Source organism: Lemur catta, chromosome 2 (genome assembly GCF_020740605.2).
Source record: "Lemur catta isolate mLemCat1 chromosome 2, mLemCat1.pri, whole genome shotgun sequence".
Taxonomy (NCBI): Eukaryota; Metazoa; Chordata; class Mammalia; order Primates; family Lemuridae; genus Lemur; species Lemur catta.
The window spans coordinates 22,364,235-22,383,951 of record NC_059129.1 but is presented as its reverse complement, the minus strand read 5'-3'; the positions used below and the strand labels follow the sequence as shown (position 1 = coordinate 22,383,951).

At 49.9% G+C, this 19,717-nt stretch overlaps 1 protein-coding gene across 1 annotated transcript in view; it reads left to right on the top strand.

The window, feature by feature from the left end:
- The window catches only part of MMD2 (monocyte to macrophage differentiation associated 2), a 45,941-nt gene extending 27,430 nt beyond the window's left edge, over positions 1-18,511 (top strand). The window contains exons 3-7 of the mRNA XM_045541245.1: positions 1,804-1,964; positions 4,628-4,702; positions 13,028-13,129; positions 13,977-14,046; positions 18,225-18,511. Of these exons, the coding sequence (XP_045397201.1) occupies positions 1,804-1,964; positions 4,628-4,702; positions 13,028-13,129; positions 13,977-14,046; positions 18,225-18,428 (612 nt within the window). The 3' untranslated portion in view covers positions 18,429-18,511. The remainder of the gene's footprint in view (positions 1-1,803; positions 1,965-4,627; positions 4,703-13,027; positions 13,130-13,976; positions 14,047-18,224) is intronic.
- Positions 18,512-19,717: the final 1,206 nt, after the last annotated feature.

Below are 19,717 nucleotides of genomic sequence, written 5' to 3'. Positions count from 1 at the left end.
TCCTAGTCAGGGAGGACAGAAAAGGTGCTTCTGCCAGAGGGATTTTTTTTGAGACAGAGTCTCACCCTGTTGCCCAGGCTGGAGTGCAGTGGCATCACTGTAGCTCACTGCAACCTCAGCCTCCTGGGCTCAAGGGATCCTCCTGCCTCAGCCTCCCGAGTAGCTGGGACTACAGGTGCCACCACTACACCCGGCTAATGTTTCTATTTTTTTGTAGAGACGGGGTCTTGCTCTTGCTCAGGCTGGTCTTGAAACTCCTGAGCTCAAGGTATCTTTCTACTTCAGCCTCCCAGAGTGCAAGGATTGCAGGTGTGAGTCACTGCGCCTGGCCCCAGAGTGATATTTTAACTGACTCCTGAAGAGTGGAGGGAACAGCATGTCCAGCAAGAGGGAACAGCATGCGCAAAGGCCCTTAGACAGAAAAGAGTTTGTTGTGTGGGAACAACCGGACAAAGGCCCGTGAGGTCAGAGCTTGGTGACCCAGGGGCAGAGCAGGTGGGAGAGTGGGGAGGGGCACAGTTGGAGGGCTGAGCAGGGCCGGATCGTGCACCAGCAACGGCAGAGGATTTGGCAATTCCATTCCCTACAGCTGACCATGGTGGGTCGTCTGCTACGTAAACCCGTTTGCAAGGTGAACCTTGTGCTGTTCTGGCTGGGCTCTGCCTTCAGGGCTCTCTGTGTAGAGCAGCTCAGCACACCAGACTCCTCTGTGTGGTGGCTCGGGGTGGGGCTGAGGTGGAGGGGAGCCGCTGCCCCCTGGGACGTGGTCCTTAACCATTTGGTGCGCTGGCCCCTCTCAGTGGCTAGTCAAAGATCTAGGCCTGTATTGTCCACGCTGGCAGCCACTAGCCCTGTGGCTATTGAAGTTTACACCTGAACCCATTAAAAGGAAATGAAATAAAATAATTCCATCTTCCGTGGACTGGCCACATTTCTTTTTTTTTTTTTTTTATTTCAGCTCATCATGGGGGTACATAAGTTCAGGTCATATACATTGTCCATGTCCTGCCCATCCCCCCGAGTCAGAGTCCCAAGCGCGTCCGTTCTCATTCTCCAGACAGTGCGCCTGGCACTCATCATGTAGTCATACCTCCATCCCCTCCCCCCCCGACCTCCCCGGGTCTGCACCTTCAAGCATGACCATTCCCCAGAGGGTGTGCAACGCACTCGTCATGTAGGCATACACCCATCCCCTTCCCCCACCCCCATCCCAGTCTGATATCCAATTGGTATCCTTCCCCGATGTACATTTAGGTGATGATCAGGGAAACCAGTTTTCTGGTGAGTACATGTGATGCTTGATTTTCCATTCTTTGGATACTTCACTTAGTATAATGGGTTCCAGCTCTCTCCAGGAGAACCAAAGAGATGTCGTATCATCGTTATTTCTTATAGCTGAGTAGTACTCCATGGTATACATATACCACAGTTTACTAACCCATTCGTGGATTGACGGGCACTTGGGTTGTTTCCACATCTTTGCAATTGTGAATTGTGCTGCCATAAACATTCGGGTACAGGTGTCTTTGTTAAAGAATGACTTTTGTTCTTCTGGGTATATGCCCAATAATGGGATTGCTGGATCAAATGGTAGGTCTACTTGAATCTGTTTAAGGTATCTCCATATTGCTTTCCATAGGGGTTGCACTAGTTTGCGTCCTGGCCACATTTCAAGAGCCTCGTGGCTGCCACGTTGGCCGCCACGGTGGGCAGCTCGGGCTGGAGGGAGGGGAGGGGTGTGCTCGGGGCGGTCAGCGGCTCCGAGCCCCGGCGCTGCAGCACCTGCCCCGCTCCCGCCTGCAGTTCTGGATCATTCCCAGCATCCTCGGCAGCTCCAACCTCTACTTCCTGTCGGATGACGACTGGGAGACCATTTCTGCCTGGATCTACGGCCTCGGCCTCTGCGGGCTCTTCGTGGTGTCCACCGTGTTCCACACCATCTCCTGGAAGAAGAGCCACCTCAGGTGCCTCCTGCGCAGCCCACAGGGGGGGACGCATGCCGGGCGGGGGGCCCGCGGGGCCCGCGGGGTGAAGCTGGAGGCTGAGTCTGCCTGGGGATGGCTCAGCTGAGCCAGGAGGGGCCGAGGGTGGGGTGACCCATGGGCCATGGGGCAGGCTGCAGTCAGGCCCCCCGGGCAGACCACTCACCCCTGGGAGCTCACGGCTCACCTCTGAGAGGACTGAGGGGGCAAGGCCCCGGCCGCAGGGCACAGTCATCGCCCCCCTCTGGGCGCCCCCTTGGTTCCCAGCACCCTACAGGTGCCATTCCCTAGTTGTCTCAATTCTGCAATGCAGGCATTAGAATCCCTGATTTTTTATATTTTTATGTGATTTTTTTTTTATTTTTTTAAATTGTGGTAAAATAAACACAGCATCCACATAAAATTTACCGTCAACCTTTTTTAAGCATGCAGTTCAGTGGCTTAAAGCGCAGTGACATTGTGGTGCAACCATCACCACCATCCATGTCCAGAACTTGTCATCTTCCCAAACTGAAGCTCCGTCCCCATCAAACGACAGCTCCCCGTCCCCCTCCCCCAGCCCCGGCACCCTCCGTTCTGCTTTCTGTCTGTGTGGATGTGACGGCTCTGGGGACCTCATGTGAGTGGAGTCACACAGCGTGTCTGCTTTTGTGTCTGGTTCATTGCACGTCACATGATGTCCTCAAGCCTCGTCCACGTGGTAGCTGGTAGCGTCTCTGCCTTACAGATGTCGCTACTGAGGTCGGAAGCCTCGCTGAGGTTGCATAGCTGGTCGTGTCCAAACCACAGCTGGTTCCAGGACTCCAGCCCCCCATAAAGCTGTGTGTCACCCGCTGCTGTCCACATTCTTGCCCTGTCCCCGGCCTTTCTGGAGCCCCACAGAATGAATTTCCCGAGGCTGCCATAACACATTAGCACAACCCGGGTGGCTTAAACAACACAAGTGTGTTCTCTCGTGATTCCGGAGCCCAGAAGTCTGAGATCAAGGTGTCTGCAGGGCCACGCTCCCTCCAAAGGCTCCAGGGGACGGTCCTTCCCACCTCTTCCAGCTTCAGGTGGCTCCTGTCTTTCCTTGTCTTATGGCCACGTCATTCCAATCTCGGCCTCTGTCTTCATGTGGCCTTCCTCCCTGTGTGTCTCTGTGTCCAAATCTCCGTCTCTTTTCTCTTATTAGACACACCAGTCATTGGTTTTAGGGCCCAGGGGTGTGACTGTGCTGAGCCTTAGTGTCCCCGTCTGTGACATGGTGGATGAAAATAATGGTGCCTATGTTATTGGTAGGATCAAAGAGTTAATGCTCATAAAGAGCTTAGACCAGTGCTCTGATTGATGACAGTGCGTGCCCTGCATGTGGGGGCTGTTGTTAGTGTTTTGATTCTAGGAGGACACACAGCTGGATCATATGTAGGATCGCTGGGCAAGTGTGTTCGTGGCTGCTGTTTGCTAGTCAGAATCACCGTTTGTATTAGTTACCTATTGCTGTGTGACAAAGTAGCCTAAAGCATAGTGGCTTAGCATAACAAGAAGTATTTATTATCTCTCAAAGCCTCAGAGGACCAGGGATTTGGGAGCGTAGCTGAGCAGCCCTGATTCAGGGTCTCTCCTGATGTCACATGTGGGCTGGGGCTGTTATCAGCTGCAGGCTTGACTGGGGCTGGAGCGTCCACTTCCAAGGTCGCTCCCTTACAGGGCTGGCGAGCTGGTGCTGGGGGTTTGGGGACGCTCAGTTCTTCCCCCACAGGGACCTCTCCACGGCCACCCGGGGGCTTGTTTCCCCTAGAGTTTGTGATCCAAGAGGACAGGCAGAAGCCGTAATATCTTTTATCGTCTAGCCACAGAACCCACTCACCGTCATTTCGGCAAGATCCTGTTGGTTCCCTGAGTTTGCCCCATTTGTCGTGGGTGGGGACTATGCCAGGGTGAATGCCGGGGCCAGGACACTACTCTGTATCGAGAGCTACCATCCGCTATTCAAGGCGAGGTTGCAATAAAAACAGCTCCCATTTATTGAACGCTTGTTATGTGCTGTGCTGTCAACTTGCTGAATCCTCACGGTGGCTGTGATCAGGTTGCCGTGTCCTCCCTGTTGACTAGGGAAGGAAGCTGAGACCCAGAGAGGAGGAGTTGCTTGTTTGAGGTTGTGTAGTCCCGAAGTGTAGAGCTGGGATTCGAACCCACGCCTTCTGGCTCCAGAGCCTGGATCCAAACCACTTAGCTCTTCTGACATAGGATGTCAGAACCCAGAGAGTCTTCAAGGGGTGCACCATTTAGTAGTTCTTTGCCCCTTTTGTAAGCCACTGAATTCTTTCTTCATTTGAAACTTTTGAAAAGCACAGTATATAAATCAGAAATGCAGCATCGCTCTGGTTAGAGGAGGGGAGGGGACTTTAGATTCTTACTCTCCGGGGGTGCCAGTCCCTGGGTGGACCGGCCATGCGCATCTCCATGCGGCCTTTAGGCTAACGAGGAGCCTGGTTTGAAAACTGCTGCTCTGATCACTCACACACTGGGAGACCGAGGCCCAGGGGTTCCTGGCTGGGTAGAGGCAAGTCCTAGCTCCCTCCCCTCCCAGGGCCTGGCTCTGGGTGCACCAGCCCTTCCCTGTGGCCCAGGGGCAGTGACCGTAGCCTCTCTGCCCGCCCCAGGATGGTGGAGCACTGCCTGCACATGTTCGACCGGATGGTCATCTATTTCTTCATAGCAGCCTCCTACGCACCCTGGTGAGTACCTCCCCCCGCCCAGCGGAGGCGTGGCTTTCTTTCTCTTCTTTCGTTGAATTTGTCTTTATATTGGGCTCAGTAATACGTTGAATTGGCACAGAAGAGTATCTGCAAAAAGACTCCCTCTGCCTCATTCTCCTTCCTGGAAGCAACTGCTTGGTAGTAGTTTCTTGCATATCCTTCTAGGGGTATATTATGTGTAAAAGACAAATATGTCTGTGTATGTGCACATTTGTATAATACATCCATCCCTACGTTTTATATTTACAAGTATATATTTATACTTCTTCCCTCCCACTTCTAATACAAAAGGAAGGATACTATACAAACTGTTCTGCAATTTGCTTTTGTTCTCTTAGTACTATAGCTGGGGACATCTTTCCATATGAGTACTTTGAAGATTTCCTCATTCTTTTTTAATAGCTGCATAATATTCCCCATATTCATGGATCTCTGTGACATTGAGACATTCCGTTCCTTGGCTATGATGAACAATGCTGCAGTGAGTCTCTTTGCATATCATTCACTTTGCACAGGTGCTTGCATGTGTTGGCTAGAATCACGTGAACTTGCTGATAGCTGTCATGTTTTGTTCTGAAGGAACAGCAGCTTCACATGGTCAAGCCTGGTCTTTGTGGAATAAATTCCTAGGATTGGACTTGAGATTTGTTCTAGTTTCAACTCTAGCAAGTGACAGGTCATTGATGGTACAGTGAGACAGGCCTGTGCACACGTGGCTGTGACAGCTCAGAGGAGGCACTCGGCTGCAGGGGAGCTGCAGGAGGGCTGCCTGGAGAAGGTGTGCCACTCCCAGCATCTGTACCTTGGCCTCTGAGGCGTGGGAGCCACAGAAAGATTTGTTGTTACATTTTTGCCGGGGTGATCTCTATCTTTGGCTGTCATAAAAGGAGTATGCTCTCTTATTATATCCCCTCATAAATGGGTTTTGTTTGTATGTTTGAAGGCTATTGCTTTTTAAAAACATTTTATTGATGTGTAATTTACAAGGACAATGTGCACAGTCATAGGTGTGTATCTTGATGAATTTCCAAACTGCAGCCAGCGCCCAGGGGAAGAAACAGAGCATGACCAGCCCCCAGAAGCCTCATAGCCCCTCTCTGGCCACTACCCCCCATGGGTGGCTACAGTCCTGACTTCCGTCATCATATACTATTAACAGTTTTGCCGGATGCTGTGCTTTAAATGTTAACGGAATCAATGCTCGATTGCATCTTGCTTCTCCCCTGCATCTTACGTCTGGTGATTCCTCTGCACTGTGTGTGGTGCAGCATTGGGAGTGACTGTGCCATTCTCCTGCTGGGAGACGTTTGCAGAGTTTCCAGGGCACAGTGGCTGTGGGGAACGGCCCTCTGCACACATTTGTACCTGTGTGCAGGTACAGAGGTATGCATTTCTGTTGCATCTGTGCTTAGGAGGGGTTGGAGGGGTTTGAGTCAGGACATTGGTGTGTTTTAGTTTTTGGACTGATGAGGGGCTGACCTGGGAGCAGAGAGGCTGGTGCAGGTGCCTAGGGACGCATGGTGGTGGCCTGGACCGTCACACCTTCCATGGAGGGATTGGATGGATTAAAAAGATATTCAGCAGGAAAGTCTGAAGGGGAAAGAGGAGGAAAGAGCGGGAGCCGGAGTTTCCGGGCTGGTTTTCCCTGGGACGCTGGCAACTGCTGGGAGTGGGCAGCCCTGCTGTGGTCTGCCGGACAGATCGCTGGATATGAGCCCCGTGCACAGCTGGGCTTAGAGACAGACAGGACCTGCTGCTACCCTGGAAGCTAGTGGCTGATGGGAGGCCACTTGAGGGTGCAAGAGCCGAAGGCAAGAGAAGCCAGAAGCCACCGAGGGAGCTCAGTCCTGGCCAGGTGGTGGCTTCTTCTTGGCCCTGAGCTCTCTCTGGGCACCCCCTGGTGTCTTTTTGTCTGTTGCCGATAAGAGTCAAGCTAAGTTTTGTGCTCAGCGGTGGCAGCTATCCCTAGTACAACCCTCTGACTGTCCTCCCCGTGCTGACGTAATACCTGAGTGTCTGTTGTCGGCCCCTGGCTGCGTGGTTCACTGAGCACCACTCCGTACACGGCCCTGTGCTGGCATCTGAGGGTAGCGCCACAAACAAAAGCACCGGCTCCCTCTCCTGTGGAACTTACGCTCTCACCGGGGACACAGGCGTTGGCGGGCCCAGTGCTCACACAGTCGTGGTAAGTGCCATGGAGGAGGGCACAGGTGTCAGGTGCCCTGGCCTGAGAGCTGCCTGGGGGTGAGGGGGTGAATGTGCAGGACTCAGGGACTGGATGGATGTGGGGGGTGAAGGGGACAGAGGAGCTTGGATGGTGACCCATGTTCTGGCTAGACACCTGGGTGCATGGTGAGAGGGGACATGGACCAGGTGGCGTCGAATTACTTGGTGGGTATTTTTACTTGTCTCGCTCTGGTTTTCAGGGTGTTTCCTGCAGAGCCCTGGAGGTCCCCAGAGGACCTCGGAAAGGCTGGGGGCCTGAATGACTCTGGGCTTCCCCATCCCTTGCTCAATCAGAGAAACTCCACTTGGTTTTTTGGTTTTTACAGATTGGGCTTACATATAAGAGTCCTGTCTAAACTCTCCATTTAAGGAAAGGGTGTTGGATGACTAGAAGAAGATTGGAAGGCTCTGATGTAGTATTATAGAAAGAGAATAGATTATAGAGTCAGACAGCACCAAGTTCTGGTCTCAGATCACCTTCGTCCTAGCCACGTGCCCTTGGGCAAATTACAGAGTCTCTCAGAGCCTCAATTTCCTGACCTGTAAAATGGAGACAGTGGTAACCGCCCCCCCAGCTGTAGTGAGGAGAAGCAAGGTCAGGGCGCGATGTCCACACATACGTCTTCGCATGATGGACGAGGCAGGACCGTGTCACGGGTGGAAGGAAGAAGTGGCAGAATCAAGTGTGGCACAGAATCTTCCTTCCTGATGCTCAAGAAAACAAGCAAATGATACTTCTAAATATTGAGGACAGCGAAGGAAACATCACTACCAGCTGCTGGACCAGGAAGAAGACATGGGCCCGTGCCAGGATTTCAGAAAGAGTCGGAAAGTTCTGGAGCCGAGTGGAGCAGCCTTGGGTGCATCCTCACCCACTTTACCCCCTGCCCCAGCCCTCCTGGGGGTTCCGCCAGTGGCCTGCACCTGCACAGGGTGTCCTGATCTTGCACTGCTGACGGGGGGGGACACCAGAGAGGGCTCCTTGGGAAGAGTGTGAGATGAGGAGAGCAGTGGGTTGGCTCCGGGTCGCAGGCTGAGCTGCTTAGCCGTGGTGGCTTTGGATGGTGTTGGCTTCACTAAGCTGGAGCCACAGTTCTCAGAATTCTCTTCCCTGTGTGGTCCCGGTCGGGAAGATGGAGGCAAAACAGTGCTCAAGGGTGTGCAGTGCCGGGGGCTGTTGCTTACACCCCTTGTCCTTAAGCTCTGGGCCCCTCGGTGGCCTGGGATCACCTCCTTCAGTTTCTCTGGGTGTTGGGACAAACACACGTGCAGTTCCCAGCTTCTCTCACCGGTCACCTATGTCATTCTCCTGTGTCACTGAGGTTGCCGATAGTGGCAGATGGAGGTAGGTCCCACTGGTCCTCGCTCTCCTCTGTGCTCCAGCTTTTCTTCTCCCTCCTGGCCCCACTGCCTGCAGTGAATTCAAGCCCGTTAACAAGAAAACGAATGTAATGAAACAAGAGCACAAAGACGAGATGATAAAACAACCGACTGGAATGAGAAACGTGACCTAAAGAAACACATTGAAGAACAAAGCCATGACATGGTGGAATGAATTAATAAATTCAACTTAACAAAGAATCGAAACTACTGAAAATCAAATACCAGCATAGAGGGAGGGCTTGAGAGAATACACATATTCTTAAAAAGCTGGACAGTAAAGCAATCAGAGAGAAGCTAATAGACGTGAAAGACAGATGGACAAATTCTTCAGGCATTGAGACTGAAAAAAACAAATCCCTTACAAAGGGGAGAAATCAGGTTGGCCTCAGGACTTGGCAAAAGCGCCATTTAATGCTGACACACAGTGGAGACATTCTACACGTTTCCATGGATGGACTCAGAATAAACTATGTGGTGTGGTTACTGTGCATGCATAAGAGCAATGACAACCATTCTCATAAATGAAAGAAGTCTGAGGATAGAGTACCCTTGAGGAATTTTTGAAAAAAACTAGTTTGACAACAAAATCTAGCCACTTAGGAGATTCCAAAAAAAAAAAAGAAAAGAACTTAAGAATGGTAGTGAATATTGATTCCATTAACAAGATGAATCAATGGTGAACAGTTGTGTGACTTGTGGTTGTATTGATAGACTAGAATATGAATATTACAGACTTTGGGAATGTAAAGCCAATAGTATCTCAGACAAATCAGGCAGTTGGCAGGGGAAGGGCAGCGATCGTCTAGACGTCTTTTGCAGTGGGGAGTCAATTGATAATGTGGACATTGGAAACATGTCATTTAAAAAATTCCAACCTCCTTATGTTTTACATAATTTATCTTATTCACTTTAGAGTCAGAGTGAATTTTATGGTGAAGAAACATTTGAAGATCAGCAGAAAAAATTTTGGGGTTCATTTTCTTCTGTTAAAGCCAAGTTAAAATTAATGTCATACTTTTAATGAAAAGTAAAAATTAAAATTAATTTGTTTCTGCCTTCCGTTTGTCCCATCTCGTCTCATCCATCCCTGTACCCTTGCCCTCTGTCCCATTTTATGCCCGTCTTCCTTCCATTGGTCTATTTTTTGATCTGCTTGGAAGGAAATCTGGAATGATGTTCACTGATGATTATTTTGGGTAATGAGATGGGTTATTACTTTTTTTTTTAACTTTTCAGTATTACTTAACTTCTTTATAGTGACAGCTGGACTCTTGGCAGGTCACTTTTTTTTTTTTGCAGAGGTTTTACATAAGACATTCTCATTCAAGAAATTCATTCCAGAAAAAATTTAAAGGACCCCATTCCGCAACCATGACCACCATTAACTGTCCCTTTCCAGACAAAACCACTTGGGAAGGGGTTCAGATCTTTTCTATGTATACACGTATCTCTTTATATGTACAAATAATGTAGTGATGTTATTCCTGATTCATGCCCCCCCCAACACCTAGCAATGTATTTTGCAGATCTATCCATGTTGGTACAAACAGATTGTCCTTATATTTTTTAAACTGCTGTGGTGGGGTGTGGTAGCTCATGCCTGTAATCCTGGCACTTTGGCAGGCTGGGGCAGGAGAATCACCTGAGGCCAGGAGTTCGAGATCAGTCTGGCAACATAGCTAGACCGTGTCTCTACAAAAAATAAAAAAAGTTAGCCGGCATGGTGGCAGGCATCTATAGTCCCAGCTACAATACTTGGGAAGTTGAGCCAGGAGGATTGCTTGAGCCTAGGAGTTTGAGGTTGCAGTGAGCTATGATGATGCCACTGCACTCTAGCCTGGGCAACAGAGCAAGATCCTGTCTCAAAAACAAACAAACAAAACCTGCTGTGAATATTCCACAGGATGGTGTATTAGTCAGAGTACAGTCAGGAGACAGAAACCATACAATAATTTGAACAAGAAAAACTTAATCCAGGCATACCTCAGAGTACGCTGGGTTCGGTTCCAGACCGTTGCACTATAAAGTGAGTGTTGTGATAAAGCTAGTCACATGAATTTTATGGTTTCCATAGTGCATATAAAAGTTGCGTTTACACTATCCTTTAGTCTGTTAAGTGTACAATAGCATTATGTCTTAAAAAACAATGTACATACCTTAATTAAAAAATACTTTATTGTGGCCGGGCACAGTGGCTCACGCCTGTAATCCTAGCCCTCTGGGAGGCCGAGGTGAGTGGATCTCTCGAGGTCAGGAGTTCGAGACCAGCCTGAGCAAGAGCGAGACCCCGTCTCTACTAAAAAATAGAAATAAAAATTATCTGGACAACTAAAAATATATATAGAAAAAATTAGCCGGGCATGGTGGTGCATGCTTGTAGTCCCAGCTACTTGGGAGGCTGAGGCAGGAGGATCGCTTAAGCCCAGGAGTTTGAGGTTGCTGTGAGCTAGGCTGATACCACGGCACTCACTCTAGCCCGGTCAACAGAGTGAGACTCTGTCTCAAAAAAAAAAAAGAAAAAAAATACTTCATTGCTAAAACAATGCTAACAATCATCTGAGCCTTTAGCAAGTCATGATCTTTTTGCTGGTGGAGGGTCTTGCCTTGATGTTGACGGCCGGGCTCTGGGTTAGGCTGTGGCTTAAGGGAATGTCGTGGCTGGTTTAATCCTCTATCCTGACCGCTAAAACTTTCCCCATATCAGCGATGAGGCTGTTTCTTTTTCTTATCATTTGTGTGTTCATTGGAGGAGCACTTTTAATTTCCTTCAAGAACTTCTCCTTTGCATTCACAACTTGGCTAACTGTTTGGTGCAAGAGGCCCAGCTTTTGGCCTCACTAAGCTTTCGATGTGCCTTCCTCACTAGCTTAATCATTTCTGGCTTTTGACTTAAAGTGAGAGACATGCAATTCTCCCTTTCACTTGCACACTTCAGAGACCATTGTAGGGTTATTAATTGGCCTGATTTCAATATTGCTGTGTCCCAGGGGACAGGGAGGGCTGAGAAGAGGGAGAGATATGGGGGAACAGCAGCCATGGAGCAGCCAACACACACACATTTATTGTTTGCTATCTTATATGGTGTAGTTTGTGGCTCCCCAAAACTATCATAATAGCAATGACGAGGATCACTGATCACAGATCACCGTAACAGCAATAATAATAATGACAAAGTTTGAAATATTGTGAGAATTACCACCATGTGACACAGAGACACGAAGTGACCACTTGGAAAAACGGCATTGATAGACTTGCTCGATGCAGGGCTGCCACAACCCTTAATTTGTTTAAAAAATGCCCTATCTGCGAAGTGCAATAAAGTGAAGTGCAGTAAAGCGAGGTGTGCCTGTATCGAGAATTAACAGAGGACTGAAGTGACGGAGAATGGATGAATGAGAGTTCAAGACAATTCTAAACAACACAGTAGGAGCAGATATAGGGACAACTCCTACCCCTAGGGCCGAAGGTGAGCTCAGGTGCCCAAGGCAGAGCCCCCTACTCCGCCCAGGGCTGAGATTCCACCTCATGTGAAAGGACGTGGGCTTGGCATGCTGGATGGCAGAGGTCAATGACGAGCCTGCTTATGCGACATGCTGGAAATCTTCCCTCCAGAGAGCCAGGGAGCCCATCCACAGGGGCTGCTGATCCTGGGCACGTGTTCCGTGCTGGGGAGGCTGCCGTGGGTGCTGCTGGGACCAGGAGATGGGGAGGTCTCCTCTGTGGGGCCCTAGAACGTTTCTGTGCAGTTCAGTGAGGACAGCTCCAGGCGGCCGGACGGTCAGCTTGCTGGACAGGAAGCCCCATGGGGACCCCGAGTGTGCATGTGGGGCTGAAGAGGGGTGCTGGGAGCAGCTGCCTGGGCTGGGGCACAGGCTGCTCTGTCCGGGGTCCCCGGCTGTGCTGCTTTTACCTAAGTCAACAGCTGGAGAAAACTCACTGAGGCCACATGCTGGAGAAAGCTGCACCCTGCTGGCACTAACACTGGAGAAACCACCGGGCTGAGCAGTGGAGAAAGAAGCACATTTTCCAGGATCCTGGTGGAAGAACCGCAGGAATCTGGAAAGAAGAGCCTTTTTTCCTGCAAAGTCTCTCCAGTGGCCCCTACTGCCGAGACCTGACATTGTGCCTGCTGCAAAGGAAGACTATTCATAAGGCCCAGCTACATTATCACAGAACAGGCAAAAAGGATCAAACTGGAGCTGAAAGGCAATGAATTAATAACCAACACAGGTGGATACCATCTTTATTCTCCCTTCCCCTTTTGGTAGCCATTTGGGTGGATTTAAGGCTTTTCCTGCTGGGACCAATGATGGATAACGTCTATATGTGACTTTACACATGCACAAAACAGCTTTTCTTTGTCTAGCTGCTGGAATGACTAGGAACATGCACTTCAAAATTTGATAGATTGCACCAGATTGCCCTCCAGACAGGCTTTACTCACGCATTCTCCCGTTCGTTTGAGGCGCTCTTTCCCTTTGCTCTTGGACATTATCCGTTTTACTAATTTTCCTCTAACAATCACTTGCTGTTTCAATTTGTCTACTGTTCTTTCTGCCTCTTCGCAAGCCTTCCTGTGAGAGCCCATGTCCCACCTGTAGGCTTCTCTGGGGTCGGTTTCCTGTGACAGGCTGGCCCTTGGGGGCTAGATCCTGGCAGGGCCCCTCAGGCTGTGCCCTCGGCTCTCTCTCCCAGGCTGAACCTCCGGGAACTGGGCCCCTGGGCCTCCCACATGCGTTGGCTGGTCTGGATCATGGCCTCTGTTGGCACCGTCTATGTCTTCTTCTTCCATGAGCGGTAAGCCCGGCCCGGGGGTCTTGGATGGGCGGGGTTCCCGCTGGTGCTCCAGCAGACCCTCCTCCACTCCCCTGAGCAGGCGAGATCCCAGGATGATCCCACAAGCACGCAGGCACGGCTCTGGCGGGCATTCCAGCATTCAGGCCCACACATAGTCACCAGGCCCCACAGCCCTTAGGGTCAACCTGAAGACTTTGTCAAAAAGACATCATAGGTTCCTAAACTGTTGAACTGGGTTGCATGTCACCTGCCTTCCCTAAACTGTGTTAGCAGATGTCGGGGAAAGGCTCTGAGAGAGCCACATGCCCTGTCCCCCCATCCTGCCAAGGGATGGGAATAATCGAGTAGGGAAAGAAACTGTAGAGGCAAAAGGGAATAACAGATTGGTGCAGCCTCGGGGCCCAGGGGCCTCTCGAGGTCATTTAATCCGGGGCAGCAGATAGGTTACAGGTGATGAAGCAACTCTGCTCGATTGAGAGTGGCTGCTTGGGCCCTGTGGGAAAAAATGCTGGGATCGAATAGTAATGTCTGCCCCGGGCTGAGCGTGGGGAGGGAGTGCCTATGTGAGTGCTGTGCCCAATATTTGCAACCCCGGTTCTAGCTCCAGCATGCCATTTTACAGATGTGGAAACTGAGTCTCAGAGAGAAGTGCCCAAGGTCAGGCAACTGCCAGCACCTGTTGGATGTGGCTGGATAAAATATGAGCCAAAGAGTGCTGGACAGAGAAAGAGCCTTCTTCTCACTGTTGCGGTCAGGTTGTCCCCTCTTCCCCAGAAATAGGGAGCTGTACGCCGTCTCCTCACCAGGAGGCGCGTCCTGAGGTTGAGGTGGCTTGTCTTCCTGCCAGGTACAAACTTGTGGAGCTGCTCTGCTACGTCGTGATGGGCTTCTTCCCCGCCCTGGTCATCCTGTCAATGGTAAGTCCCACTTGCCCGCTGATGGTGGGGGGAGGGAACTCATGTCTGGCTGGAGGGGACCAACAGTGTCCAAGCTGGACCTGACTCTCGAGGTTGTCAAGTGAAGCCCTTTCCTTTGGCAGATGGGGAAACTGAGGCCCAGCATGACTTGCCTAAAGAGGCAGTAGGACATAGAGGCTAGTCCTGGCCCCTGCCTGCTGGCTTCTCTGCCATAACTCTGCCTAACCTTGGGCGAGTTCACTAACCTCTCTCTGCTTCGTTCTTCCCGTCTGTTTAAGGATGAAATGAGAAAATCCACGTACGGTGCTTGGAACAGAGTAGGTATCCAGTCGCTAAATTAAATCTATCGTAATAATCCCATAATTGGCAACGGGGGCCAAATCGCAGTCTCGGGTCTGCCGACCCCTCCGTCCCGCGTTTCCGCGTCCTAAACTGATTCTGGGTACACGTGGTGACCAGGCGCAGCAGGAGCAGCCAGGTCCCCTTCTTTAGTACACGTTCTCTGAGCCCTTAGGAAATGCTGGGGACCCCCCCCACCCCTGGGATCTTACTGCCTCATCCCAGGCGTCCTTGGGATGGTTCACAAATAAGGACACCGAGGCTCTGAGAGGGGAAGTGACCCGCCAAGGCCACGCAGCCCCCAAGTGGCTGAGCTGGGACTTGAGGTGAGCTGGGACTTGACCCCATAGCTCTGACTGCGAGTGTCCTTGGTGTCTTTGACCCGCACTACGTGGCCTCTGAGGGTGGGGCTTTTGAGCAGAGGACTGAGGGCCCTGGACAGGGAAAGGAAGCAGATCCAGTGGCCATGGGTGGATCTCCTCCCCTCTTCTCTCTGAGCCTCAGTTGCTCCATCTGTCAAATGGGCACAGTCACCTCAGCCAGCTCACCCTCCTAGGTTGGATGACAGATTCTTATTTTTAAGTTATAATTATTGGCAAATGTTTAAGCTTTTATGCAGCCAAATCTAACAGGTGTTTAACAAATTTTATGGCTGTTTCCTTCAGTGTTATGGTCAGGAAGGTGTTTGCTCTAAGGACTGTATATTTTCCAGTTTCCTTTATGGTTTACTTTTTAATTCTTCATTCTCACTGCAATTTCTTTTGTATACAGTGATCCTCCCTAAATGATTAGCCAGTTGTATCATTTTTCATTTATTTACCTCTTTAAAAGCGCCTTTTATCATATGTTAAATTCATATATGTATATGTGTGTGCATGTGTGTGTGTACGTGTGTGTGTCTATTTCTGAGGTTTCAGTTCTTGTCGACTGGCCTGTTTTTATATGAGTACCAAACTGTTTTACTAATTGTAGATTTAATTGTTTTTCATAATTGGCAGTGAAGTCACACCCCGTTATTCTACCTATTGAACAGTTTCCCTATGATTTGTATTTCTTTTTCCAGATTACCTTCTTTTTCCTCCCTTGTTTATTTTTATTTAAACATATATTTAAGTGATATCTATTGAATTATAGAATAACCATCAAATTATGTATTATATATTTAAATGCATATATATACTTATCTATAGTAAACATATATTTAATTACATATTTGCTGCAAAAAATGAGTCCAGTATGCAAATGTCACCCTTCCTCCTCCCCGTACGATGGCCCAGCTGTGACCAATGCTCATGAATTTTTGTGTGTCTTTTCCATTTTTAAAATGTATGTGTGAGTATATGTGGATGTGCAGATACACTGACTTCTTCACTTGTTTGTTTTTCTTTTACAAAAATGAGATCATTCTCTATGGTCTGCAGTCTGCTTTTCTCCTTATCACAATGCTATGGACGTTTTTCTGTGACTGCCACATCGTTTAACACCTGTCTCATTAGATTGTTGTGAAGGTGACATTAGATGACTCGAGTAAGGCACGTAGGACAGGGCTTGGCACAGAGTAAGTGCTAAGAAATACTGGGTGTTGAGGCCGGTTACAGTAGCTCACGCCTGTAATCCTAGTACTCTGGGAGGCCGAGGCGGGTGGATCCTTTGAGCTCAGGAGTTCGAAACCAGCCTGAGCAAGAGTGAGACCCTGTCTCTACTAAAAATAGAAAGAAATTAGCTGGACAACTAAAAATATATAGAAAAAATTAGCTGGGCATGGTGGTGCATGCTTGTAGTCCCAGCTACTCGGGAGGCTGAGGTAGGAGGATCGCTTGAGCCCTGGAGTTTGAGGTTGCTGTGAGCTAGGCTGATGCCACGGCACTCTAGCCCGGGCAACGGAGTGAGACCCTGTCTCAAAAAAAAAAAAAAAAAGAAATACTGGGTGTTATTAATATTATTACATAATTAATATTCAATGATAGGCCAGGTATGGTGACTCATGCCTATAAATCCCGGTGGTTTCAGAGGCCAAATCGGGAGGATTGCCTGAGACCAGGAGTTCGAAACCAGCCTGGGCAATATAGCAAGACCCTATTTCTATAAAAAAATTTAAAAATTAGCCAGGCATGGTGGTGTGCACCTGCAGTCCCAGCTATTTGGGAGGCTGAAGTGGGAGGATCACCTGAGTCTAGGAGTTTGAGGTTCCACTGAGCTGTGATTGTGCCACTGCACTCCAGCCTGGGTGACAGAGTGAGACCCTGTCCCCCCCCTAAAAAAAATCGATAATAATACTCTTGAGGACTGAGTGAATCTCAGTGATTGTATTATATATACGTACAATGAAACAATATGGAGTTGTTCAAAAGACTGAGAGGATTTGTCTGTGATCTGCAGGAGACTTTATTTAGTGGAAAATCAGGTTGCAGAATGGTAGGGATGGTGTGAGCCCATTGATCTAAAAATGATTAGTTCCTATACACATATACATATATATGAAGTGCATATAGGATATTGTAGTCATATGGGGAATTTCTGGAAGGATACCGTAAAATACTGTTGTTTTTTTTTTTTTTTTTGAGACAGAGTCTTACTCTGTTGCTTGGGCTAAAGTGCCGTGGTGTCAGCCTAGCTCACAGCAACCTCCAACTCCTGGGCTCAAGCAATCCTCCTGCCTCAGCCTCCCGAGTAGCTGGGACTACAGGCATGTGCCACCATGCCTGGCTAATTTTTTCTACATATATATATATGTTTTTAGCTGTCTGTATAATTTCTTTTCTATTTTTAGTAGAGACAGGGTCTCGCTCTTGCTCAGGCTGGTCTCGAACTTCTGAGTTCAAACAATCTGCCCGCCTCGGCCTCCCAGAGTGCTAGGATTACAGGCGTGAGCCACCGTGCCCGGCCCATAAAATACTGTTAATGGTGGTTACCTGTAGGAGGTGGACCTGCTGCGTGAGGGCCAAGGCTTGGCAGGTTCTTATCGCTCAGTTTCCTCCTATTCTACAGGGTTCTTTTCACTACAAACAACTCACGCTCACAGTGCTCACCTCTAGGGACTAGGATGACAATTTTTTTGTTTTGGTCTGTTTTCTCTAAATTTTTATTTTTTGCCATGGACGTATATTACTTTTTTTATACATAACATTTACCATCTTTAAGTGCATCATCAGGGGCATTAAGCACATTCACACTATCATGCAGCCATCACCACCACCCAGCTCCGGAACTGTCCTCATCTTCTCAAACTGAAACTCCAGACCCGTTGCACACTGACTCCCCTTGCCGCGACTCCCCAGCCCCTGGCACCCACCGTTCTACTTCCTGTCTCTAGGAATGTGACCCCCCCCTGGGGCCTCGTCTAAGTGGACTCATACAGTATAAGCACTTTGGTGACTGGCTTATTTCACTTAGCATCGTGTCCTCAGGGTTCACCCAAGTTGTGGCAGGTGTCAGCATTTCATTCCTCCTTAAAGCTGAGTGACGTTCCACCACATGTGTGTATATCTCATTTTGCTCATCCATTCATTTGTTGGCATTTGGGTTGCTTTTGTCTATTGTGAATTTGCTGCCGTGAGACCCTACTTTCAGTTCTTGGGGTACATGGCCAAATGTGTTACTTTTTAGAAAAGATAATAAGCTATAAAAATATTCTTTGGGATTTTGTTAGAAATGAGAGTTTCTATCATGTGAGGACTAATTTGGGGAGAACTGCTGACATCACAGTGTGAGCGCTGCACCCCCATCCCCCCACCCTGGGAGTCTGGGCTGGCATTGCCTGGTGCGTGTCTTTTAGTTTTGGGGTGTGGGGGAACGGCTGGTTGCTCTCTGACCTATGCCCACCCTGTCCTTGCCGACAGCCCAACACCGAGGGCATCTGGGAGCTGGTGACCGGAGGGCTGTTCTACTGCCTGGGCATGGTGTTCTTCAAGAGTGACGGCAGGATCCCCTTTGCCCATGCCATCTGGCACCTCTTTGTGGCATTCGGTGCTGGTACCCACTACTATGCCATCTGGAGGTACCTCTATCTACCCAGCACCCTGCAGAGCAAGGTGTCCAAATGAAGTGGCCCAGACTGCACGGGTCATTTGGGCTTTTGGAGCGGAGCCTCATGGGAAGTGTTTCTGCGATCTTCAGCCCAGCGCACGGTGCCGAGCCTGTCTGCCCTTTCGTGGGAGAGTTTTTGATGGGTCCGAGGTTACTTCTGGTGACAGCCAGACCATCCCTCGAATCCCCAGGGAGAAAGAAAGCAGTTAGTCATTTTTACAGAGGAGCAATTAACCCTATAATGTGTTTCCATTTTAGTGTTTCCTAATATAAGCAGCATTAACATCTTCAGGAAGGGAAGCGGACATTGTCCAAGCAAATTGGGGAAAGACAGGCCAATATGTGCTTCTTAGGGTCCTGAGGAACCTGGCATGAGGCTGGTGGGTCGTTTATCCCTGGCTGGCCAGGGCCTCCCTCTGTGCTACCAAAGTCCTGGCTGGGGAATTGTCCCCTGTTCAGGGAACGTCGCCCAGCTTGCAGCTGGGGCGTGGTGAGCCCTGACTGCGGCAGACACACCCTGCAGCTGTGGGTGGTGACGGGATTCCTTCCAGCGCAGTGTTCAGGGCAGCCGCTACCTGTGGAGCTGGCACTTGGGATGGAACCTCTTTGCCTGTCCTGCCCAGTGTGCTCAGAAATGGGATGGTGGCCGGAGTGGTCTCCATCCGGGGAGCGCACCCATCTCCTTCTCTCCTCATCCCATCTCCCTTCTGGGGAAGCGCCTGGCGTGGGCAGTTTGGGGGCAGTGGGGAGAGGCTGAGGCTCACGCCCGGGCAGCCCCCGATGTCCTGCTCTACCACAGTTGGTCAGTTCAGAGGGGCGTGAGCAGCTGGGGGGAGGATGCTGTTACTTGGTTATTTCTTCTCATCCCCCCCAAAATCCAGAGAAATTTCAAGAGCTGCTCCTTCATAAGAGGGGCAGGCAGATCCTGGGAACTTGCTCATTTGCGCCACCTTTAGGGTTTGCGATGCCGGTGTCTGGATTCTCTCTTGGTGCCCGTCTGAGATGCACCCGAGGGAAGGCACGTGGATCCAGGCAGAGTATCTGGAACACCCTCAACCTCTGAAGCACCCAGTGGCCCAGCAATGAGGCTTCTTGGGGCCTGTCTGCACGGCCCCCCTCAGGGCTGGACCAGCCTCTCGCTAAAATGTCCCCTGGACATTTGCTGGGGAGGCCAGTGGCAGGCCCAGCTCCGGGCTCTGAACTGGAATCTCAGAATCTCTGGGTGAAGAGTCTGTCTCAGGTCAGGAGGTCCTTACTTTACGACTCGCAGCCAGAGTGGGTGGGTGAGGGGGGCAGAGAGAGGATG